Consider the following 19356-nt stretch of genomic DNA (forward strand, 5'->3'; position numbering starts at 1 on the left):
TTCATACCTATTATATTTTACTTGATACTTAGCGGTTTCACGAGTTAACGGTACTCTGTAGTAATGTGTTTCAGTGGTTTAGCTGCGAAAGCGTAACAGACACTCGCATTAATATATTAATATATTTTTTTCAAAATCTTAAAACTTAATTCCTGAACTTCTCTATCCTGACCGATCAAATAAAAATACTTCACTGATATATATATTTTTATGTATTAGCCGAACACTTAAATTTGAAATGTTTGACTATTGTGTATTCAACTTCATTATTATGTAATGTAAAATCATATAAATAAGTACATCTAAAACGCCTTAACAGGGTGTTTAGTAAATAATGGACTAATATAATAAACTAAATACGTTTTCCTTTTTACTGAATATCATTCAGTAAAAAGGAAATATAGTCTATTCTCCATATTAGTATATGGAGAATGATCAACTACTAGGGCATCATAAAAGTAAAGGAGTCACGACATTCGTCTTTTAAGTTTAGTATTACTGTTTGACATTTATGTAAGATTAAAGATTATGTTATACATATAGATACTTGAATATATCCATGAACCTAATTTCACAATTCGATTGATTAAGCGTCAATGTTTTAAAGTGATGATATAATTTTGTTTTTGTTTAGCTCTATTTTTAACCTGTACATTTCGGCAGATTTCAAAGCAACACAAAATTCGACGTTTTAACTTTGTACCAATATCGATGTTTAAGCGTGCTTCCTTCACCCACAAGGAAAATCTGACGAGGAACGACAAAACACCATATTCAAGCTCCGTACGCACCGAATATCAATGAACAATACGGCCAGAATCAAATTTAAATCATATTTGTGAAGCGCATGGTTAAGACAGCCTTGAGACAAATATGACCTTTTTAACGACCGTATTTTTGTATTTTTATTTCATATTTAAATAATTGTTGTCTATCGTATCGTATCACGAATGAATGAAATAAATTTGCTTCTTATATAAATATAATTTTACAAAAGTTTTATAAAAGCGTGCATTTATTAAAGCATATTATTACTTATAATAAAAGTTCAAACGGTTTCCGCTTTAATAAAACTTATTTAAATTATATTTATATAAGAAGAAAATTAATCAATGACGTAGATATTTATAAGCGCTCAATGAAATGAATCTAACATACCTTGAATGCATTCTTTATTGTATGAAAACCTTAATAAATAAAACAATAAATAATTATACCAATTTTATTTATCTCTACGAACTATTATCGTTTCAATACATCTATGAAGGTATTTCTTGGTATTTTTATGTTGGCAACACTTCGCATTTTCTTTTTCCCTTCAGATTGCTGTTTCAACAATTTTTTCCTTCGTGTTATATCACCTCCATACTGAAATAGTATAATTTATTCATTTATATTATTTTAATTCGGATAAATTTGTGTTTATAATCTATTTTCATGTCATAATTTATATATTGAACTTATATATTGAATTTTTATATTGAACTAAATAGTGGCAATTTGTTATTTATTAAACATTTAAATATTTATTTATTTCATTTGGTTTATTATCTTGTTACTGAACAATATTTTAATCAGGAGATCATGGTCTTAATAGTTTAGGAACTTGAAAAAAGAAAAATTGTAGTAACAAAAGGTTTGTATTGCAGTGTTCCCGTTTGAAAGATGAATGTGTGTAATAACAAGTACACAAGATATAAAATGTGGAATTATAAAACAAGTATTAATCATTTTATTTGTCAACAAGACCGATCATCGAAATGAATAACTAAGAGGAATATTACAAACAACAACAGCATTAAAAATCTTATCCAATGTTAGCGGTTTAGGTGTAAATATTTTTCACAGCATTGCTTAAATCAATAATTATTTAAGGTAAACCAAGATTAAATAGGCTAAAGCATACATTATAAGTACGTACCAATTTAGCAGTCACATCTTTTCTGTACGCCTTGATTGTTTCACGAGAGTAAACTTTCCCTGATACAACAGCTTGTATCGCGATCTGAAAAAAATGACAGTTATATAATATGCTTCAACATATGCTGGTAGGGCTTTTGTGCAAGCTCGTCTGGGTAGGTACCACCCACATATCAGATATTCTACCGCAAAACAGCAGTACTGGGTATTGTTGTGTTCCGGTTTGAACGGTAAGTGAGCCAATGTAATTATAGGCAAAAGTGACATAACATCTTAGTTCTATAGATGGTGAACATTTCTTACAATGCCGATGTATTTGGGCGTTGGTGACCACTTACCATCAAGTGGCCCGTATGCTCGTCCGCCTGCCTATTGTATAAAAAAAAAATGAAAACTGTTAAGCGGCAACGATAACGATTCAATTCGATTGCGATTTTGTTAGTATGATTGGCCTCATGTTGGCGAAATTTTAATAAACATTTTATTAAAATTAGTACAGTTTAAGTACCGTGCAATCGGTCCTGACAAAATTGATAAAATTTAATTCGTTTCATTATTGATTGGTGGTTAATGTTTCGAAACAATTTTTTATTCAACCTAAATATGTTTTTATTTATCTATTCAATAACAATAAACATTCTGTATTATAGGGATAGGTAGCTATTGTCTTCCTCAGTGTACCACGATATTTACTTCAGCAATATTCAAATGCTAGAAAATTCGTCACGACTGTACTTTAAAGCAATTTAATATGAAGTATAAATATTCACCTGCACCATTTGACGCGGTATCATTTCCTTTAATTTCGCAGTTAACTTTTTGGCGGTATACTCTAAACGACTTGTGTGCACTATTGTACACAATTCGTCTACTAGAACTCCATTTAACATAATGTCCATCTGAAAATAATATCATATTTTTAATTATTATAAAGACAAAAGTCTGTTTTGTTCGTTTCACACGGATTTTTATAATATAATAATGCTAATCTGATTTTTATGAAACTTTTATAAAACGATAGCTGATAGTTTAAATTAATATATGAAATACATTATAATACGTCTACGTTGATTGTGCCAAGGAATGTTATACTGACAAGATCTTGTCTAGACACTGACAAAGGTTACTAGTTATTACACACAAGCCAACTAGCCAAGTGATTTAGATGTGTATACACACCAACCAAGGTGACAGAACACGTAATGTTATCCTAAAATAGCTAGTCTAAATCCGGGTAGGGTAAACTGAGTTTCCATATGCTTAATTTGTGTTCATGATTAATATAGTGCTAAGCGGCGAAAGAGAATGGCGGGAAAAATCGTGAGGAGGCAGATATGTTATATGTATGTCCAACTTGTGCAGTGACGGAGAAAGAAAACATTTCACTGCCCCTCTCTTTCCCATGGGTGACGTGAGAGGCGACTAAGGGATATCTGAGCGACCATCTGCTCATCTGGTGGTTAGGATTTTAACCACCCGCCTGACTTGTTACCACCGTACGCATGGTGAAAAACTCATGAAGTGGCTGCTTGCAGCCGCATTCGAGGTCAGCCAGCGTACAGCCAGTACCCGAGCGAGCAATGCCGCGATAGGTGTTAGCCCAGTGGAGACGGCTGTTGAACCAATGCCGGGGGAAACTGTATTGACCTGCCGGATAGAAAGAACTGAAGAAACGGCTATTCCGCTGTACTATTGGACCGTCGTGCCGATTGGTGACCAGAAGGTCTACACTTTGCTCTATCCCTATCGTGACAATACGTCGCTCGCTTCGCGTCTCTTTTCCTTTTTATTTTTCCAAATGTTGTTGCGCAACAAATAAGAAATAACAGTCGTTCAGCGGTGCACACCCATACCGACGCTGTTTGAGGTCGAGCTCTCTAACATCCGTGGACTCCACGCTAACCTTAATGCTGTCCACCACCATCTCGAGACAGCACGGCCAGCAATGTTGTTTCTCACGGAGACACAAGTACTCCGTTCTGCCGATACCAGCTACCTTAATTATCCCGGCTACATGCTTGAAGAATCCTTCAAAGCTAAAGCCGGAGTATGCTTGTTCGTCAGCACGGGTGTTTGTTGTCGCCGATTGCGCTGCTTGCTTGCTTCTCCATGTTGGTGGTACGTGTGGACTTGGTCCGTCAAAGTCGAGTCTACGTGTGCCTCTACAGATCCCACAATGGTGACTTGGAGACAAGCCGATTATTTGACCATCTCAGTCGGGTGGCAGATGCTGCGCAAGAGCAGTTTCCTAACGCGGATTGGTGCTTTTGGGGGATTTTAATACTCACCATGAATTATGGTTAAACTCCCTCAAAACTGACCAAGCTGGAAGGACTGCTTTCGCTCTCACACATGACTTGACCCAACTGATTGATCAGCCGACCAGGATCCTAAACATTGACGGGCAAGCGCCTTATCTGCTGGACCTTCTGCTGATTTCTCACCCGATGGAATATCAGGTTAAAGTTCAAGCTCCACTTGTTCTTCAGATCACAGCCTTATATCTACCAAAGTACCACAGGCTAAGCAGCCACCACCAGCGGTATGCAAACGTCGCGTTTGGCACTATAAGTCGGCAGATTGGGGAGAGTGCTCTAAGGAGTTATTCTCTCTAATTCCTTAGTGCAGAACATTCTTCCCGATTGTACTGACTGTCGTCGCGTTTGGACTCTACTACCATTTATAATCAGGTGGAGTAGAGTCATTCGCCTTCCCGGCAAATATAAAAAAAACCTGCATGTGTTGGATGATTTCTGCATGTGGTGGAATAAGCTCCAAAACACCTTTGCCTAGTGGGTCATTTACGGACTGTTTCTTAAAAATAAAAAAAGATGGGCGGTGGTAAGCATCACATAATGAATAATACAAACCCGAACTAATGCACTTGGATGGAATCCATAATCCTGGTAGTCAAAGCTCGCGAACCCAGACGTCAAACTTTTCAAAGTATCGTGGAAATCTATGACAACTTCTGATAATGGCAGTATGAATTGCATCATTGTCATCTTGTCATCAACCGCGCTCGATGGTAGGGGCGAACCTCGCCGATCGACGCATAGGGTTGTCACTGCTCCGATATATTCCACCGGTGTTATTATTGTTCCTTAGAATAAAAAATAAAATACTTTAATTTCATATAGAATTAATATCTTTGAATATCGAATCGTTATTTGAATATTAAACTTTTTATTTAATTTAGAACTAGAGAGATGTTATGTGCATTGTCCTTAAATATTTTGTAGTTGAAATGCAGAATAAGTAGGGAGTGGGCATCCATATGGCTCTTCACAAACTCCTAACACAGATATAAAGAAGTTATTAATAATTCTTGTGATTTTGAGTAATCTATTCAAAAGGGTGGCTCCTGGTAGCAATTATAGTATTAACTAAATACATATTTTTAGTCATAGACAATTTTACCAATTGTAAATTATCAGCAAATATAATTAAATATTTTTTTAAAAAAAAGTGTGATACCCTATAGAAAAATTGTTAACCTTTACCAGCCCATGGGGTCGTTTTCGACCCACTGAAAAATTAACTTTCAGACAAGAAAACAAAAAAATGACAAACAAGCACAAGCAACATAACATTTTAGTTCCCATGGTTGGTGGTGCATTGGTATATATAAGGAATGGTAAATGTCTGACAGCGCTAATGTATATAGGCGGTGGTGACTAGATACCATCAGGCGACCCACAAGCCAATCGGTCGACTTTAATTTTATTAAAAAAAAATTAAGATCTAAGCAAATATCATAAATAACAAATAAAAAACTGTATACACAAATTAACAATTTCACAAAATATTCAGTGGTAACTAGGCAAGCTGTCCTGCGGGTAGCAATAAATCATAAAATCAAAATGTGAACATTTTTGATCCATGCCAAAAAATGTCTAAAATATACTTTTCAAAAATGGGTTTACCCATTAATGGTTGTAAATAAAACCTACCCACCTATCACTAATGGTTCGTAATACTCCACTATGTTACTTGATTCCGGTAGTTGTAAAGGATTTGTTATCAACACTTCATCTCCTTTGTATTGCTTGATAAGCTTAGATCCTTTAACCCTGGAAACATATAAAATTACATAAGACATTCTTTAAATTAATATAAATACGTAGTAATATACAAATTATATGAATTCAACTAATATTCTAATAAATAATTAAAATAAACATTCATAGTTCATTTAATTTATTATAAGTACACAATAATTATGATTATTACATAGTTTAAGATAAATATATTTATAAATTCAAGGTATAACTTAAAGTGATATAACATATAACCATCTTCAATAAACTACCAAATAAAAATGAATAACTGAGATTCATATAAAAAGTTTTCAAAATTTTGATATAAATCAGCATTAAATCCAACATTAAATTGGTTCTTGGTTTTACAGGTTTATTAGTTATAAAGCTTCTATCAGTATATAGTAATTAATTAAAGTATTAGTAGAAACTTTGGTTTTTCTCAAATCCTCCGGCTATCGTAAACGTAATTTGCATGTGTTAACTTGAATATATATACATATGTGTGTGTGTGTAAATACGCCAACAAACATTGGATAAGGAATCCAAACCCTTCTTAGATACTATGATATATCCATTTTCAGACCTATAGATATTTAATTCAAGTCTATATATTTTATTATATACACATTAAGCTAATAATGTTTTTTTTTTTTTTTTATTTTACATATTCTTACTTGATTTTATATGGTACAGATGGTGCTGTTAATATGGCTTCAGCTTTGTGTTCTTGTAAAAGTCGTTGTGTGAAAACGTCCAAATGCAAAAGACCTAGAAAACCAATTCTCCATCCTTGTCCTAAAGCTGGACTGAAACAGAGCACGAACATTGTTTATTCATTGAAGTGAGTGCCAATTATAAAGTAATACAATTAACAAAAATATCTAATCTCGAATCCAGTAAAACTTACGACAAACAATGACTGTATGTGAAAAAATACATACTTATATACATTATTACTTTTTAAAAAAAAACTATTAAAATAATTTCAAGCTTACCTAGAATCTATATTGACACTAACTGCCGAGTCATTTAAAGCAAGTTTTTTTATAGCATCACTAAGCTGTGTATGTTGAGACTGATCAGCAGGAAATATTCCAGCATAAACCATATGTTTTACAGTTGGTGCTGTTGCTACTTTTATATTTTCTGCTGATTCTAATGATAGCAGCTGATCTCCCACACATCCGCCACCTTTCGGACCACAGCCTGTAATGAGGAAAAAGAATGGATACCACATCTTACAAAACTTCGAGTTTCTTAGTGTTATATATTTCTTAGTTACTTTACTTACCCACCATTACTACTTGTCCTGCAACTGCCTTATCAATAGGTTCTTCAGTTGGTCGTAAAAGAGCCAAGTATTTAAGTGTGTGTTGCTTCAAATCAGATCTCCACTTCACTGTCTGACCAACTTGTATGGTCCCCGATTCAATATATGCCAAGCACATTATACCTCTATATTTATCATGCCATGTATCTATGATATTGGCTTTAAAGTGTTTATTAAAATCTGCACGGGGTGGAGGTATTTTAGTTATAACTGCTTGTAATAACTCTTGGACTCCCCAACCTTTTTTTGCTGATATACTCATAACATCCTCAGGATTAATATTAAAGAGCGATTTTAGCTGTGCTTTAACATTTTCGGGGTCTGCATGAGGTAAGTCAACTTTATTAAGAGTTGGTATAATGTTTAAGTTGTTTCTTTTTGCTAGCGAGTGGACAGCGACTGTTTGAGCTTGAACACCTTCATTAGCATCCACTAATAGTATAACTCCTTGACAAGCTTTAACACTACGGACTACCTAAAATGTAGTAATAAGCATGAATTGCATTAATAAGGTTAGGTTATAAAATATTTAGTACTAATGTATTTCAATAAAATAAACCTTAGATACCTCATTAGAAAAATCAACATGACCTGGAGTATCTATAAGATTTAATAGATATTGTTCATTATTAAATGTGTAATTTAGAGATGCTGTTACAGCTTTCACTGTAATCCCTCTTTCTCTCTCCACCTTAAGAGAAAAAAACACATTAAATTTATTTCATGATATACTTTTATATACAGTGGTACTAAAAATATTTTTCATCAATGGTATTAAAAATATTTTATTCCACAGTATATTTTTCAGAAAAAAACAAATATTATAATACAATATGTTTTAATCCAAGCAGTGGTATATTTGTTGTGGTTAATTTTTTACACTTAAGATGGCCATAGTGAAAATGAAGTTTAATGTGAAGATATTGTTTAAAAGTAACAAGTTGTTTATTTTTAATATTATACCAAACTAATTCATTTAACTAAGTTCTGTTTACAGTGGTATATATATAAGAGAAGGGAACATCCCTTGCAGACTTTTCAATATTTTGGTTTTTGTATATATATGTACAAATATAATGTGCAAGGTTTTAACATAAATTACAATAGTGGATTCTGCATGAATTAAAAAACCAAAACAATTAACACATATAAAATATTTTATCTCTCTTGATTTGATATTCATACCTAATTTATACTATTACTTACTTATTAACTTATAATTTATACTTAATATATAAAAAATAAAAACTTACAGGTAATTGATCTAAGACTTGGCTATTTTCATTTCCCGGTTTAATAACACCAGTTAGTTCAAGTAAACGATCAGCTAAAGTACTTTTACCATGATCAACATGTGCTACTATACTAAAATTTCTTATCTTAGTAACATCAATTGTATTAGAATCAGTCTCAGAACTATACAACCTTTTATTGAATCTGAAATATTAAAATATAATTATTAAAACACACCGATCTGTTAAAAACAAACTAGTTTTTGTTTACCTCAGATAACCTAATAAATTAAAATACCTTTTATAAATTCTAATTCTTGACGCAAACGAATTTAAAGCACCTACTCTATTAATAATTCTAACCATTATTGTTATTTCTATCTATTATAACTATTAATCTATTCACAATCTGTTATCATATTTAAATAAATAATAAAAACTCAAAGAATATCTTAGTCCATAACTTTAATAAGATCTACGATAGGCTGACTGTCAATTGTCAAAATCAGCTGAGAAAAGATAGTACAGAAAATTAAGCCCCATATTCGGTTCCGGTACAACTATCCGATTATACATTTTTTTTAAATCTGTAAACACTTGACACTTTGTCAGTTAGCCACGTCATTTTTGCACGAATGAGAAGATTGTTAAGTTAGTTTACGCGGCGTCTAATTTAGGCTTCATTGTAAAATAATAAATCATGAATATATTTCGCTTACTCGCGGACTTGTCCCATCTTCTAGCTATAATAATATTATTACTAAAAATTTGGAAAACTAGATCATGTGCAGGTGATTACAACGACCGGCATGCTGCGATTATTTTCAGGTGCTTAAGGAGTGCAAATGTTTTAATGTTTTGCTTATCTTTTCAGGGATATCGGGAAAATCGCAAATACTATTTTCAATAGTATACACGACGCGGTATTTGGACTTAATTACAACATTCGTGTCGCCATATAACACTATAATGAAAATAGTGTTCATCGCAGCATCCTATGCTACAGTTTATTTGATGTATGTCAAATTCAAAGCCACCTACGACCACAACCACGACACGTTTAGGATTGAATTCCTTTTAATTCCCTCTCTTATTCTTGCACTACTTATTAATCGTGAATTCACTCTAATGGAGGTTAGTATAGTTCATTGCTCCAGATTATATTTGATACATAAAGTTAATCTATAAGCAAATGGCAATGTTTTTTTTACGTATATGTTCTAAATATTACTTTAATCTTTAATTTAAATAATTTATCAATTTGTAGCCATATTTATAATGTACATAAATCCATTGTTTATTTAATTTAAGGTGTTATGGACATTTTCTATTTACTTGGAGTCTGTTGCGATCCTGCCACAACTATTTTTGGTATCCAAGACTGGAGAGGCAGAAAGCATTACATCTCATTACTTGTTTGCACTGGGATCCTATAGAGGATTGTATCTGTTGAACTGGGTGAGTTATAAAAAAAAAACATGACATGAATCAACGGTTCGAATAATTATCAAAACATGTTTTCAATTGTAATTAATCTATGTGTAAAGTGATAAACTCATATCTTGATTGTTATTACAGATATACCGCTACTTTGTTGAAGATCATTACGAACTTATAGCAATTGTTGCTGGTGTTGTACAGACCGTACTGTATTGTGATTTCTTCTATCTCTACATTACTAAAGGTAAATAGATAATAATTAGAAATGATTAACTAATAAATTACTTCTCACTCAGATTACTTGTTCTACACACCATCACTTATCAGTTATTCTGTTGCAAAAATGGTAATATTTGATATTGATGTATTTGGGATTTGAAGGGTTTCTAAACTAGTGTGACAATTAGGTGTATAAAATCTATGATTATATGGATGACAGGCAAAATAAGGAGACATTATAAGAAGTAGTGTTTCTATGGGCATGTCTTGTCTTGCTACTAAGATAAGAAATATAAGAAACATAAAAAAATCTCTAAAAACTTAATTCAGTAATGTATTACATCAAAGCCCTAATTTAATCATTGATATACTCAGTATGAAAACATAATTTCTGTAAAAAAAATCAAGTCTTTAACTGTCAAGTTGAGGACATATTTTGACAACAAATTGTCTGATAATTTCATAGAATATCTTCTAAATAAAGCGATTTTTGTTACAGTTCTTAAAGGAAAGAAACTGCAGTTGCCAGCTTAAATGCCACAATATATTCGGGTGCAATATCAAGTGACACAAAAGTTTGTCGAGTTATTTTATATAAGTCAATAATATTACCTAAGATCTAGTTTAACAAGTGACGTTTTACAGCTGTGAAAACATTTTTTATTTAGGACATGTATGCACTCCATTGTTACATTACCTGACATAATTTTTGATAATTATACGATCTGTTTATTGGCATTTCATTATCTTAAAAATAATCAGATAAAGTTACGAAATTCATGATTTAGTAAATTTATCCCGAAACCAAAAAATACTGCTATTATTTGCATAATTTCATAGTTTGTATGTGCATGTTTCATTAAAATTTGTACTAAAACCAAGTTAGTATTACGTAATAATGACATTTATATTTGGCATGGCCACGATACATTGTGGACGTGCCATTTTTACTTGCAAGCATTGATGTGGGTTAATAGTGTGAAAGTTAAATAGGTTAGAGTATATATTAATATATTTCCTTACAGTTAAAGAAATTTTATATATTAATGACAATACAATATTACTGTACACTAAGAGGCAAACATTGCACAACTTTTATAAGAGATAAAATAAGGATTTTAAACTGTTGCTATTATCGTGGTTTATTAAAAATAATATAAACAAATATTGCAATAAGTGAACAATCTTCTCTGTCTCCATAAAATAATTTTATTCTCAGATTGCTAAAAGTTTTACTGAGAATGGACATCTAATTTAAACATAAAAATTAGTATCCTAAAACACAAATTGATTAAAAGTTAAAAAAGTTGATCTTTTATGTGTCAGTATTCCTTATTTTATTATTTGAACTAAAAACAATTTTAAACCAGTTTAATTTGATGGTAGCTCAAATACATAACTAATTTCAGAAGTGCCTATTAACCTATCTGATAAAATGTTATGCAACTTAAATGCTAGAATTAGAAACAAATAGTTGGTAAAGTTCAGAAAATTGTTAAATAAATCTCTTAGTGAATAAAAGACCATAAACTTATAACTTTAGCATTATTTATTACAAACTGGTAAAACCGTAAATATAAATGAATATATGGTTAGATTTTTCATATGAATTATGAGTTTTTTTATATCTACATTTTAATTGATTATATAATATTCTAATGTAGATCAAAAATTTAATTTCCTTTAAACATAGCATATAAGATTTTAATGTAATTTCTTGCAATAAGAATTAAAATTTGAAAGTGAACTAATCAGTTGTTTTCATCTTGACCGTCAAATGTTTACGTTAAAAAATGGATGTTTTACTTAATACAAATTATATGAAAATTGATATTTTATTTTTTACATAATAATGTCGCATAACTGTCGAAATCAGCCACATGTACTTGTTCCTGAAACAAACAATAAAAATATAACTAACTGAATGTAATAAAATTATATTTCTTTAAACTTTGAACACAAATTTTTAACCAATCAAGGGCACACAAAGTCGGTATTCCGACACGACCTGATAGAGATCATGCAAAGAACGAATATATAAGTGTAGGTAATAGGTAATGTCTATTCATGAAACTACGGCTATAAACTAAATTGTTTAAACTAAATTACTATAAACTGGCAATGCCAGCATTCAAAAACTGTTATCTCTGGTCCCAAAAACCCGGGAATTTAGTTAAAACAACCATAGATAATTAATTCGATTTAAATATACATTGACAGCATATTTAAATCAACTTAATTAGCTATGTTTGTAATGTATAAAACCGTTCAGTTATAAGTAAAACAACGCTTATTCATATCAGAATAAAGAATGACGCTTGTTGGATGCCAAAGTCTAAAACCGGAGCTGACCTAATTAGCTAGTCGATACTGATCATTAAACTGTCGATAAAAAATAATTTCTTTTGACCTATAAAATTGTATTTATTCATTTAATTTAATGCCATATTGCTGGTCTGATGACGCAGTGTTAAGTGAGCACTGGATTCATCATGGTTACTAGTAACCTACACCCGAGTTTTTGTTCATTTAGTTTTTTTTTTATTACAATACAATTGATACATTACACTGAGGCTAAGGCTTGATTTTATAGTTTTTACAAATTATATATTTTTATCATTGGTAAATTTTGGTTAACTACTTACTAATTAAAAATATCATATAATTGTACAATCGAATGATTATAAGTATGTATAAAATTCGAACATTAGTATTTAATCATTTACATACCGTATCGTCATTTTTGTTAATAGTAAATGAAACAAGTACGATTTGAATGGCATTTATAACCTTTACTAATTACATTTTAACGCAATACGAGTGTCATGCTTTAATTATAATTAAACGCGAGATCATTTTTAAAACCAACATATTAAATAGATATTACATATTCAAATACGATAAGTTATAAACACGAGATGTTTCACCCTGACCCTTTGGGCTATTATCGTCCCCACTCTTAACATAAGCTTTACACTTAATTATGTGGGTAAAAAGGAATATTAGTAATTTCTTTAAAAAATGCGCGTTTTTGCTATTATTCTTTAAAAAAAAGTTACAAAAAATATTGCTGGACAAATATATACAAAACTTTACGCTCTACAATATTTGTAATAAATAATAACACTAAATGCCATTTGTTATACTTAGTCTTTTGTCTTTGTTTATACAACTATATACTAAAACGTGTTAATCGACAGACCCAGCTCACACGCAGCCTTGAGGCGGACAGTCAATACTATCTTAAGAAAGATATCCAGATGTGATCATGGTCAGTTTTTTAGTACTTTTTATATTTTTGACATATTCCTAAAACCATTTACAGTAAACTTTGGTCAAACGGGGTTTGACCTTGAATATCGCGACCTTGGGAGGGCGTTCTTAAGATTTCAACGTACAAGTAACCTTTGACATAATCGCCTTGTATACATTTCTGCTCGTACGTGTTTTCATTGCATTTTTCTCAAAATTGATTGCCAAGATTAGAAAACCTGAGAAGATTTTGGGTTCAACCCGTGCATGCACCGCTGAATTATCGTGTGCTTAATTTTTGTTTATAATTCATTTCGTGCTTGGCTGTGAAGGACGACATCGTGTGGAAATCTGCGTATGTAGGATGGAGCTTTCACCTGTGTGATAAATCTACTACGCTGATCTGATCCGCATTGGGGCAGCGAGGTAGAATAAGCTCCTAAATTTCTCCTCAAAGAAGAAAACATTAGGCAGCAGAGGAGTATATATATTTTTTGTTACTTTTTTTCTCAAATTTCCTATTCGAATGTCAAAATTAACAAAGTTCACCCAACCACTCGTTCCTTTGACTCGCTCAATCGCGCCTCGCCATTCGCGTTTTGCCTTTTGTCTCGTGCGCAAGTATAAATGCGAGACCTATATAGCAACTTATATAAATATTTGTGTAATATTCGACCATTTGTGTAAAAAGTTTATGTGATTGTACTTTTATTTATTATAAATATAATAATAACAATATGTTTAGATTAACCTTAGTGTTGTTTTAGTTATTCGACAAATGTAGAAATTTCTAGTATTCAGATTGTTTTTAAAATTTAATCGATCAACCTCCTTTGTGTCTTCTCCGATATAATCTGTGCCGGTTTGTCTCAACTAAAAGCCATCAGGCTATGCATTCAATTGAATTCGTCCATTTGACAAAACTTTGTAGGTGTTACCTACCTGTTACTGTTATAATATAATGCCGGACCGATTGAGGCCACGGCCAATCTCAAGAGAGATTAGAATTTTATTTATTTCTGTAAAATATTTATGACTAGCTAAATAAAACGTTTTCCATAACTGTCTTATAAAATATTTCACTAAATAAACACTACGATTTTTTTAGAGTAACACACATTCTTATTATTAACTTACGTAAAAACTAAGGTTGACAATTCTATCTCCTAAGTAAAATATTTGAAATAATGTTTAATAAAAATAGTGTATAAATAAATATAAAACTTATTTATATTTGTATATATTTTATCGATAAACTTTAATTTTCATGCTTAGAATAGTAAGTAAGGTCCTCCAGACCGATTTCGGTCACGGTGTCTAATCTCAAGAGATTAGCCAACTGCGCAGTACATATTATAGTGCAAAAGTGTGTTCGCAAACACAGGTGCACTCTCTATGGACGGCAATTCAACACGACCGGAAGAGTTCAGGAGCAGGACCAACGGCTTTACATGCTTTCCGAGGTACGGGAGTGTACTCACTTCCAACTCTCAGACTCCGGGCTGCTACTGAGAATTTTTGTCAGAAAACCAAAATTACTTTTTATTGGCTCGATCTGGAATTTTAACCCAGGACCTCCGGGTCTGCGGCCTTACATCTAGCCACTAGGACTAGACCAACGAGGCAGTCAATGTGTTCTAATATATAATACATAATATTAAACAAAAAAACTTACTTTTAGCATTGTACTGCTATTTAATAAGTGAAAGATGCCATCCGATAACGTTTTTTCATTTAAAATTGCTGTATATGTTACACCCAAATGTAGATTTTCTTTTACCTGATTATAAAAAGTGGAATTTTATTAATTCTTAAAAGTAAATTAACAAAAATCGAGGAAAGGGGCAAAATTCAATGACATAACATAACCAGGGCTGATCTTATATTGATATGTTAGGGCCATTTTAGTGGGTTCATATGAACACACACAAAATTGCAATGACTTGGTCAAAAACTGTGGCCTTTTAGACCCAATATAATTACAGAATGGTGACGATTTGCCCGGGTAATAAGGAAAGTCTGGAAGCGCGTACTCAGACTGACTAAAGCTAGGTTTACTTAGTGGTAGGATTTTGAAAAGCGCATCTGTGTAGGTACCATCCGCTCAACAGACATCATATCGCCAAACAGCAATATATAATACTGTTGTTTTACATGCACACAAGGGACATAACATCATAAAACCCAAGTTTGGTGGTGCATTGAATTAAAGCGCCAATGTTTATGGACGGTGGTGACCATTTACCGTCAGGTGGCCCATTTGTCCGTACAACTATTTCTTAAAGCAATTTGTTACTTTTTTGTCCAGTCACTAGCTACGTTAATTCATATCTTATTGTTATAGATCTTTATATAAATCAATTTACCTGTAATTGCAATGGTAGTGTAAAACTTGGCAGCCAGGCCGATATTTCCTTGGATTTTAGTTTATGAAAGAGGAGTTGAGCCAAATCTTTTAGTGTACTTAATACTTTAGGTTCTGGAATATAAATAATTTAAGCACAACATCCATAATATTCAGCTTTATAATATATATTTCATTAATACCTTCATTCATACCATCGCTGTCTAATGCAAAGGACATTTTATAAGGAGCCATTTTGTTGTGAAGTCTCAGATATTCTTCTTTAGTTGCATTTGAAAGTCCATCTAAGAGGAGAGTTACATATGCCGTTTCCAATCCCATGGTACAAGTGAGACAGGATGTATTTTTGACTGTCTAAAATCATACATGGTGCATGAAAACCGACCACCCGTTTAAGTACAAGCTTAAAATATTTTTCCATATGCACAAAATTTTGTGCACACAATTTCTTCCCTTACTCAATTCTCCTCTTGACTTAAGTTCATATATTTTGTCTTACACATATTGTGTTCATTTTTGTGTAGTTTATGTGTTTTGTTCATAATTGTTATAATTATTTAATATTTTAGCTTTTTTAATATTTGCATAATAAATATGATCATGTTTTTGTGGTTTAGCCGTGAAAGCTTAATAGACAGACAGATTAACTTTTAAAATATTAGTATTGATTAACAAAGAGCATTATTGCTTATTAATATTTGCTTATTCAAAATTACATTGGACTATATTAATTCAGACTATCACCGTAACCGCCTGTGAATGTCCCACTGCTGGGCTAAAGGCCTCCTCTCCTCTTTTTGAGGAGAAGGTTTCTATCGTCAGTAAGTCAGACTATCAAGATTATGTTATATTTAAGAATATTCCAACGAAACAAACTTGCCAAACATACATTTTCGGGTGATGTATCTGAACCATTAGAATTGACACTAATAGATTCAACAACTTGTTGACCCCATTTAAAGTTAGCTATAATATTCACATCCGATCTTCCAACACCATGCTTCATGTCATTTATGGAAAACAGGCTTGGTGTAGTTGTCACCTGGAAAAATGCTTACTACAATAAAACCCACATCAGCATTTTTATGATATTTGTAATAAGAAATGCAGATGCATTTCTTATTTTCATTAATATGTAACACATTCAAGTTACAGATTAAAAAATGCAAAAATCATATCTTTTAAAAAGAATGGCATGTATTGCACTTTTTGTAAATAGCACACAACTTTTGAAACATGTAGTGTAACAGGTTGCATTTTATATAGCCAGAATATACAATGTGAAACAATATGTAATACAATGTGAAAAACTTTTCATATATTAGAGGTAGTATCATTACAATTAAAAAAAATCCTTATATTCATTAATAATAAATAAAAGTAGTAAAGTAATAGACTGCTAATATCCCACTGCTGGGCCTCATCTTAGTATGAGGAGGTTTCACTTCACCGCTCTGCTGTTTTATTTATTTTTGTTTTTTTTTTTTTAAATTCTATATTGTACACAGTATACAAAAAAATAAGCTGTAAAAAGAAAATCAGTTAAACTAGAAAGCATACCATGGCGGTCTTATCACTTACTATAAACTCTATTAAAAGATTAAGCAAAGGACAAAATAGAACATAGTGTATACTTTAAAATATTAGTAAGGACTAATTTTGTAGCGTTTACCACACTTACTTACTCACACTCTTGATTAAATAAAGCTTAAAACTAATGAAAGCTTACCGAACTCCACCAATATTTTCTATATCTTTGCCACTGTATGAAATATTGCATAACATCAGGCTGTGGGACCATAAGCTCGAGTTTAAGTTGAACTTTATTCTGTACATCATATTCATCACCTCGTTCTTCAAAAGCTATTTGGTTTGTATCACATAAGCCTTGATAAATAACACCGTAATAAGTTTTAGCATACTTGTTAGCAATATTCTTGTCTAAATATACAGGAAAATGTTGAATAGTTTTCCCGTGAATCGATCTAAGCCAACTATTGTGAATATTTTTGACTAAAATTTTACTTGGTTTTTCTAAATCTACAGTTGTTCTATTTTCAAAAGTTTTTACATTTCTAAAGAACTTCTGTAATGTTAGAAGCTTCTGAATTTCAGTTTTCATTTTTAATTTGTGTGTTTGTTTCTACTTGTACTTCATGTAATGGTATGTTGCCTGGTGGTGCAACGAAATATTCTTCTTCCTTTAATACTGCATTTTTTAATATATCTTTTTGACAGTTACCCTGTGTTATTTTGTCCTCACGTAAATTTAAGTTTCTGAAATATTATAAAATAAAACCATTTTACTACAGTAAATAATACATCCGAAATATGCGAATTATAATTTTGATAAAATTACATCTATAATAATATATATATTATAGACCTAAAATAATATACTATAGACATAATAAATAAGTTATGTAATGTCTGTTTGATTTTATGAATGATTATTGCATACAAAATACCAACTTACTGGTTTTCTAATACAGTGTATAGGGGTTCAATATTTTCAGTATTTATATGTAAGATTTTGTCAGCAAAAGCAATAGAATCTTCCAGAACTTTTACACCTTCAGCTGTATCACATTTCACCAATGAAAGTCTTTCTATTAATGATATTGTGTTCGCATCAACTTTAGTAATTTTTGTTTCATTATTTTCTAACGTTTTAACAGGAACTGAAGGGACTTTCATTGAAAATCGACTATACTGGAAAATGTGTTTTGTTTTATTAAAACATGATATAAAACACTTGTTCTGCATAGTTATATAAGCAAATAGTAATGATATATAAATATAATTAGTTAAAACATTTCACTTTTTTCCGGAAGATAGAAATTATTATCATAACCTCAAAAAATTGATAGATACATAATAACAAAAAATATAATGTTTATATTAGTGTTGCAAGTGTTGCAACTGACATTTAGAATCGAGATCAAGAATTATCGACAATGTTTCGATATTTTAGTATGACAGTATATAAAAGCAGACGGCCAAAATGTATCTATGTATCATATTTATGATTAACGATTATAATTGTAATATGTGATCATCAATCACGATTATAGTATAACGAAAGTAATCAAAAAAGTTGAGTTAGTGAGTAAATTAAGTGCCCTAGAGAATCCTCACGCGTCCTCTTTATATTCAATCAACGTTAATCTGTAATCGTGATTATATTTATTCATCCTAGTATCGTATTAGTATATATTTCATTTGCAGTCATTATTATTTTGTTGAAAATATTTTTATAACAGGTAAGCGGGTAACATTGTTTTGACTTTGGTTGTCATTGTCGCAAACTCACAATTTTCAATTTGATTTGACATTTATCTGTTGAGGTTATAATTTTTTCAAAAAATATACTAAATTATTCAGGTACTAGCATAATTTTTTTTAAGTTTGCAATGTTTTCGAAGAGATCAAGGTCATTCTTTTGGTGAAATTCATTCAACCTTTAAATTTTTACAGAAAAAAATGAAAAAATATGCACGTAATGTTATATACGATAAAATGCACCGAGGAGCTGTGCTGTGTTGCGTGGGTTTA

The 19356-nt window shown here is 31.4% G+C and overlaps 3 protein-coding genes across 4 annotated transcripts; 1 reads left to right on the top strand and 2 right to left on the bottom strand.

The window, feature by feature from the left end:
- Positions 1-1206: 1206 nt before the first annotated feature.
- On the bottom strand, positions 1207-9030 carry LOC126770776 (translation factor GUF1 homolog, mitochondrial). Its single transcript, XM_050490327.1, has 11 exons — positions 8824-9030; positions 8547-8730; positions 7862-7984; positions 7255-7768; positions 6959-7169; positions 6638-6769; positions 5878-5993; positions 4791-5023; positions 2691-2819; positions 1922-2005; positions 1207-1368 (listed from the first exon to the last, which is right to left on the bottom strand). Exons 1-11 carry the CDS (start codon positions 8889-8891, stop codon positions 1243-1245), a joined length of 1920 nt encoding a protein of 639 aa, XP_050346284.1. The 5' UTR covers positions 8892-9030; the 3' UTR covers positions 1207-1242.
- Positions 9031-9131: 101 nt separating this feature from the next.
- LOC126770832 (ER lumen protein-retaining receptor) lies at positions 9132-10922 on the top strand. The gene is made up of 5 exons (XM_050490424.1): positions 9132-9316; positions 9400-9659; positions 9837-9983; positions 10104-10209; positions 10684-10922. The coding sequence occupies exons 1-5, from the start codon at positions 9226-9228 to the stop codon at positions 10716-10718; spliced, it is 639 nt and encodes a 212-aa protein (XP_050346381.1). The 5' UTR covers positions 9132-9225; the 3' UTR covers positions 10719-10922.
- A 591-nt stretch (positions 10923-11513) lies between these two features.
- LOC126770819 (DNA polymerase subunit gamma-2, mitochondrial) lies at positions 11514-18647 on the bottom strand. 2 transcript variants are annotated; one of them, XM_050490399.1, is made up of 7 exons: positions 18278-18647; positions 17531-18078; positions 16691-16843; positions 15996-16155; positions 15803-15915; positions 15112-15216; positions 11514-12076 (listed from the first exon to the last, which is right to left on the bottom strand). In XM_050490399.1, exons 2-7 carry the CDS (start codon positions 17921-17923, stop codon positions 12020-12022), a joined length of 981 nt encoding a protein of 326 aa, XP_050346356.1. In that variant the 5' UTR covers positions 17924-18078; positions 18278-18647; the 3' UTR covers positions 11514-12019. The 2 variants fall into 2 exon arrangements, with proteins under 2 accessions (XP_050346356.1, XP_050346355.1); XM_050490398.1 differs by having other exon boundaries at positions 11515-12076; positions 15984-16155; positions 18278-18646.
- Between the last annotated feature and the right edge of the window lie 709 nt (positions 18648-19356).

The sequence above is a fragment of the Nymphalis io genome, chromosome 9 (assembly GCF_905147045.1).
Source record: "Nymphalis io chromosome 9, ilAglIoxx1.1, whole genome shotgun sequence".
Classification (NCBI taxonomy): domain Eukaryota; kingdom Metazoa; phylum Arthropoda; class Insecta; order Lepidoptera; family Nymphalidae; genus Nymphalis; species Nymphalis io.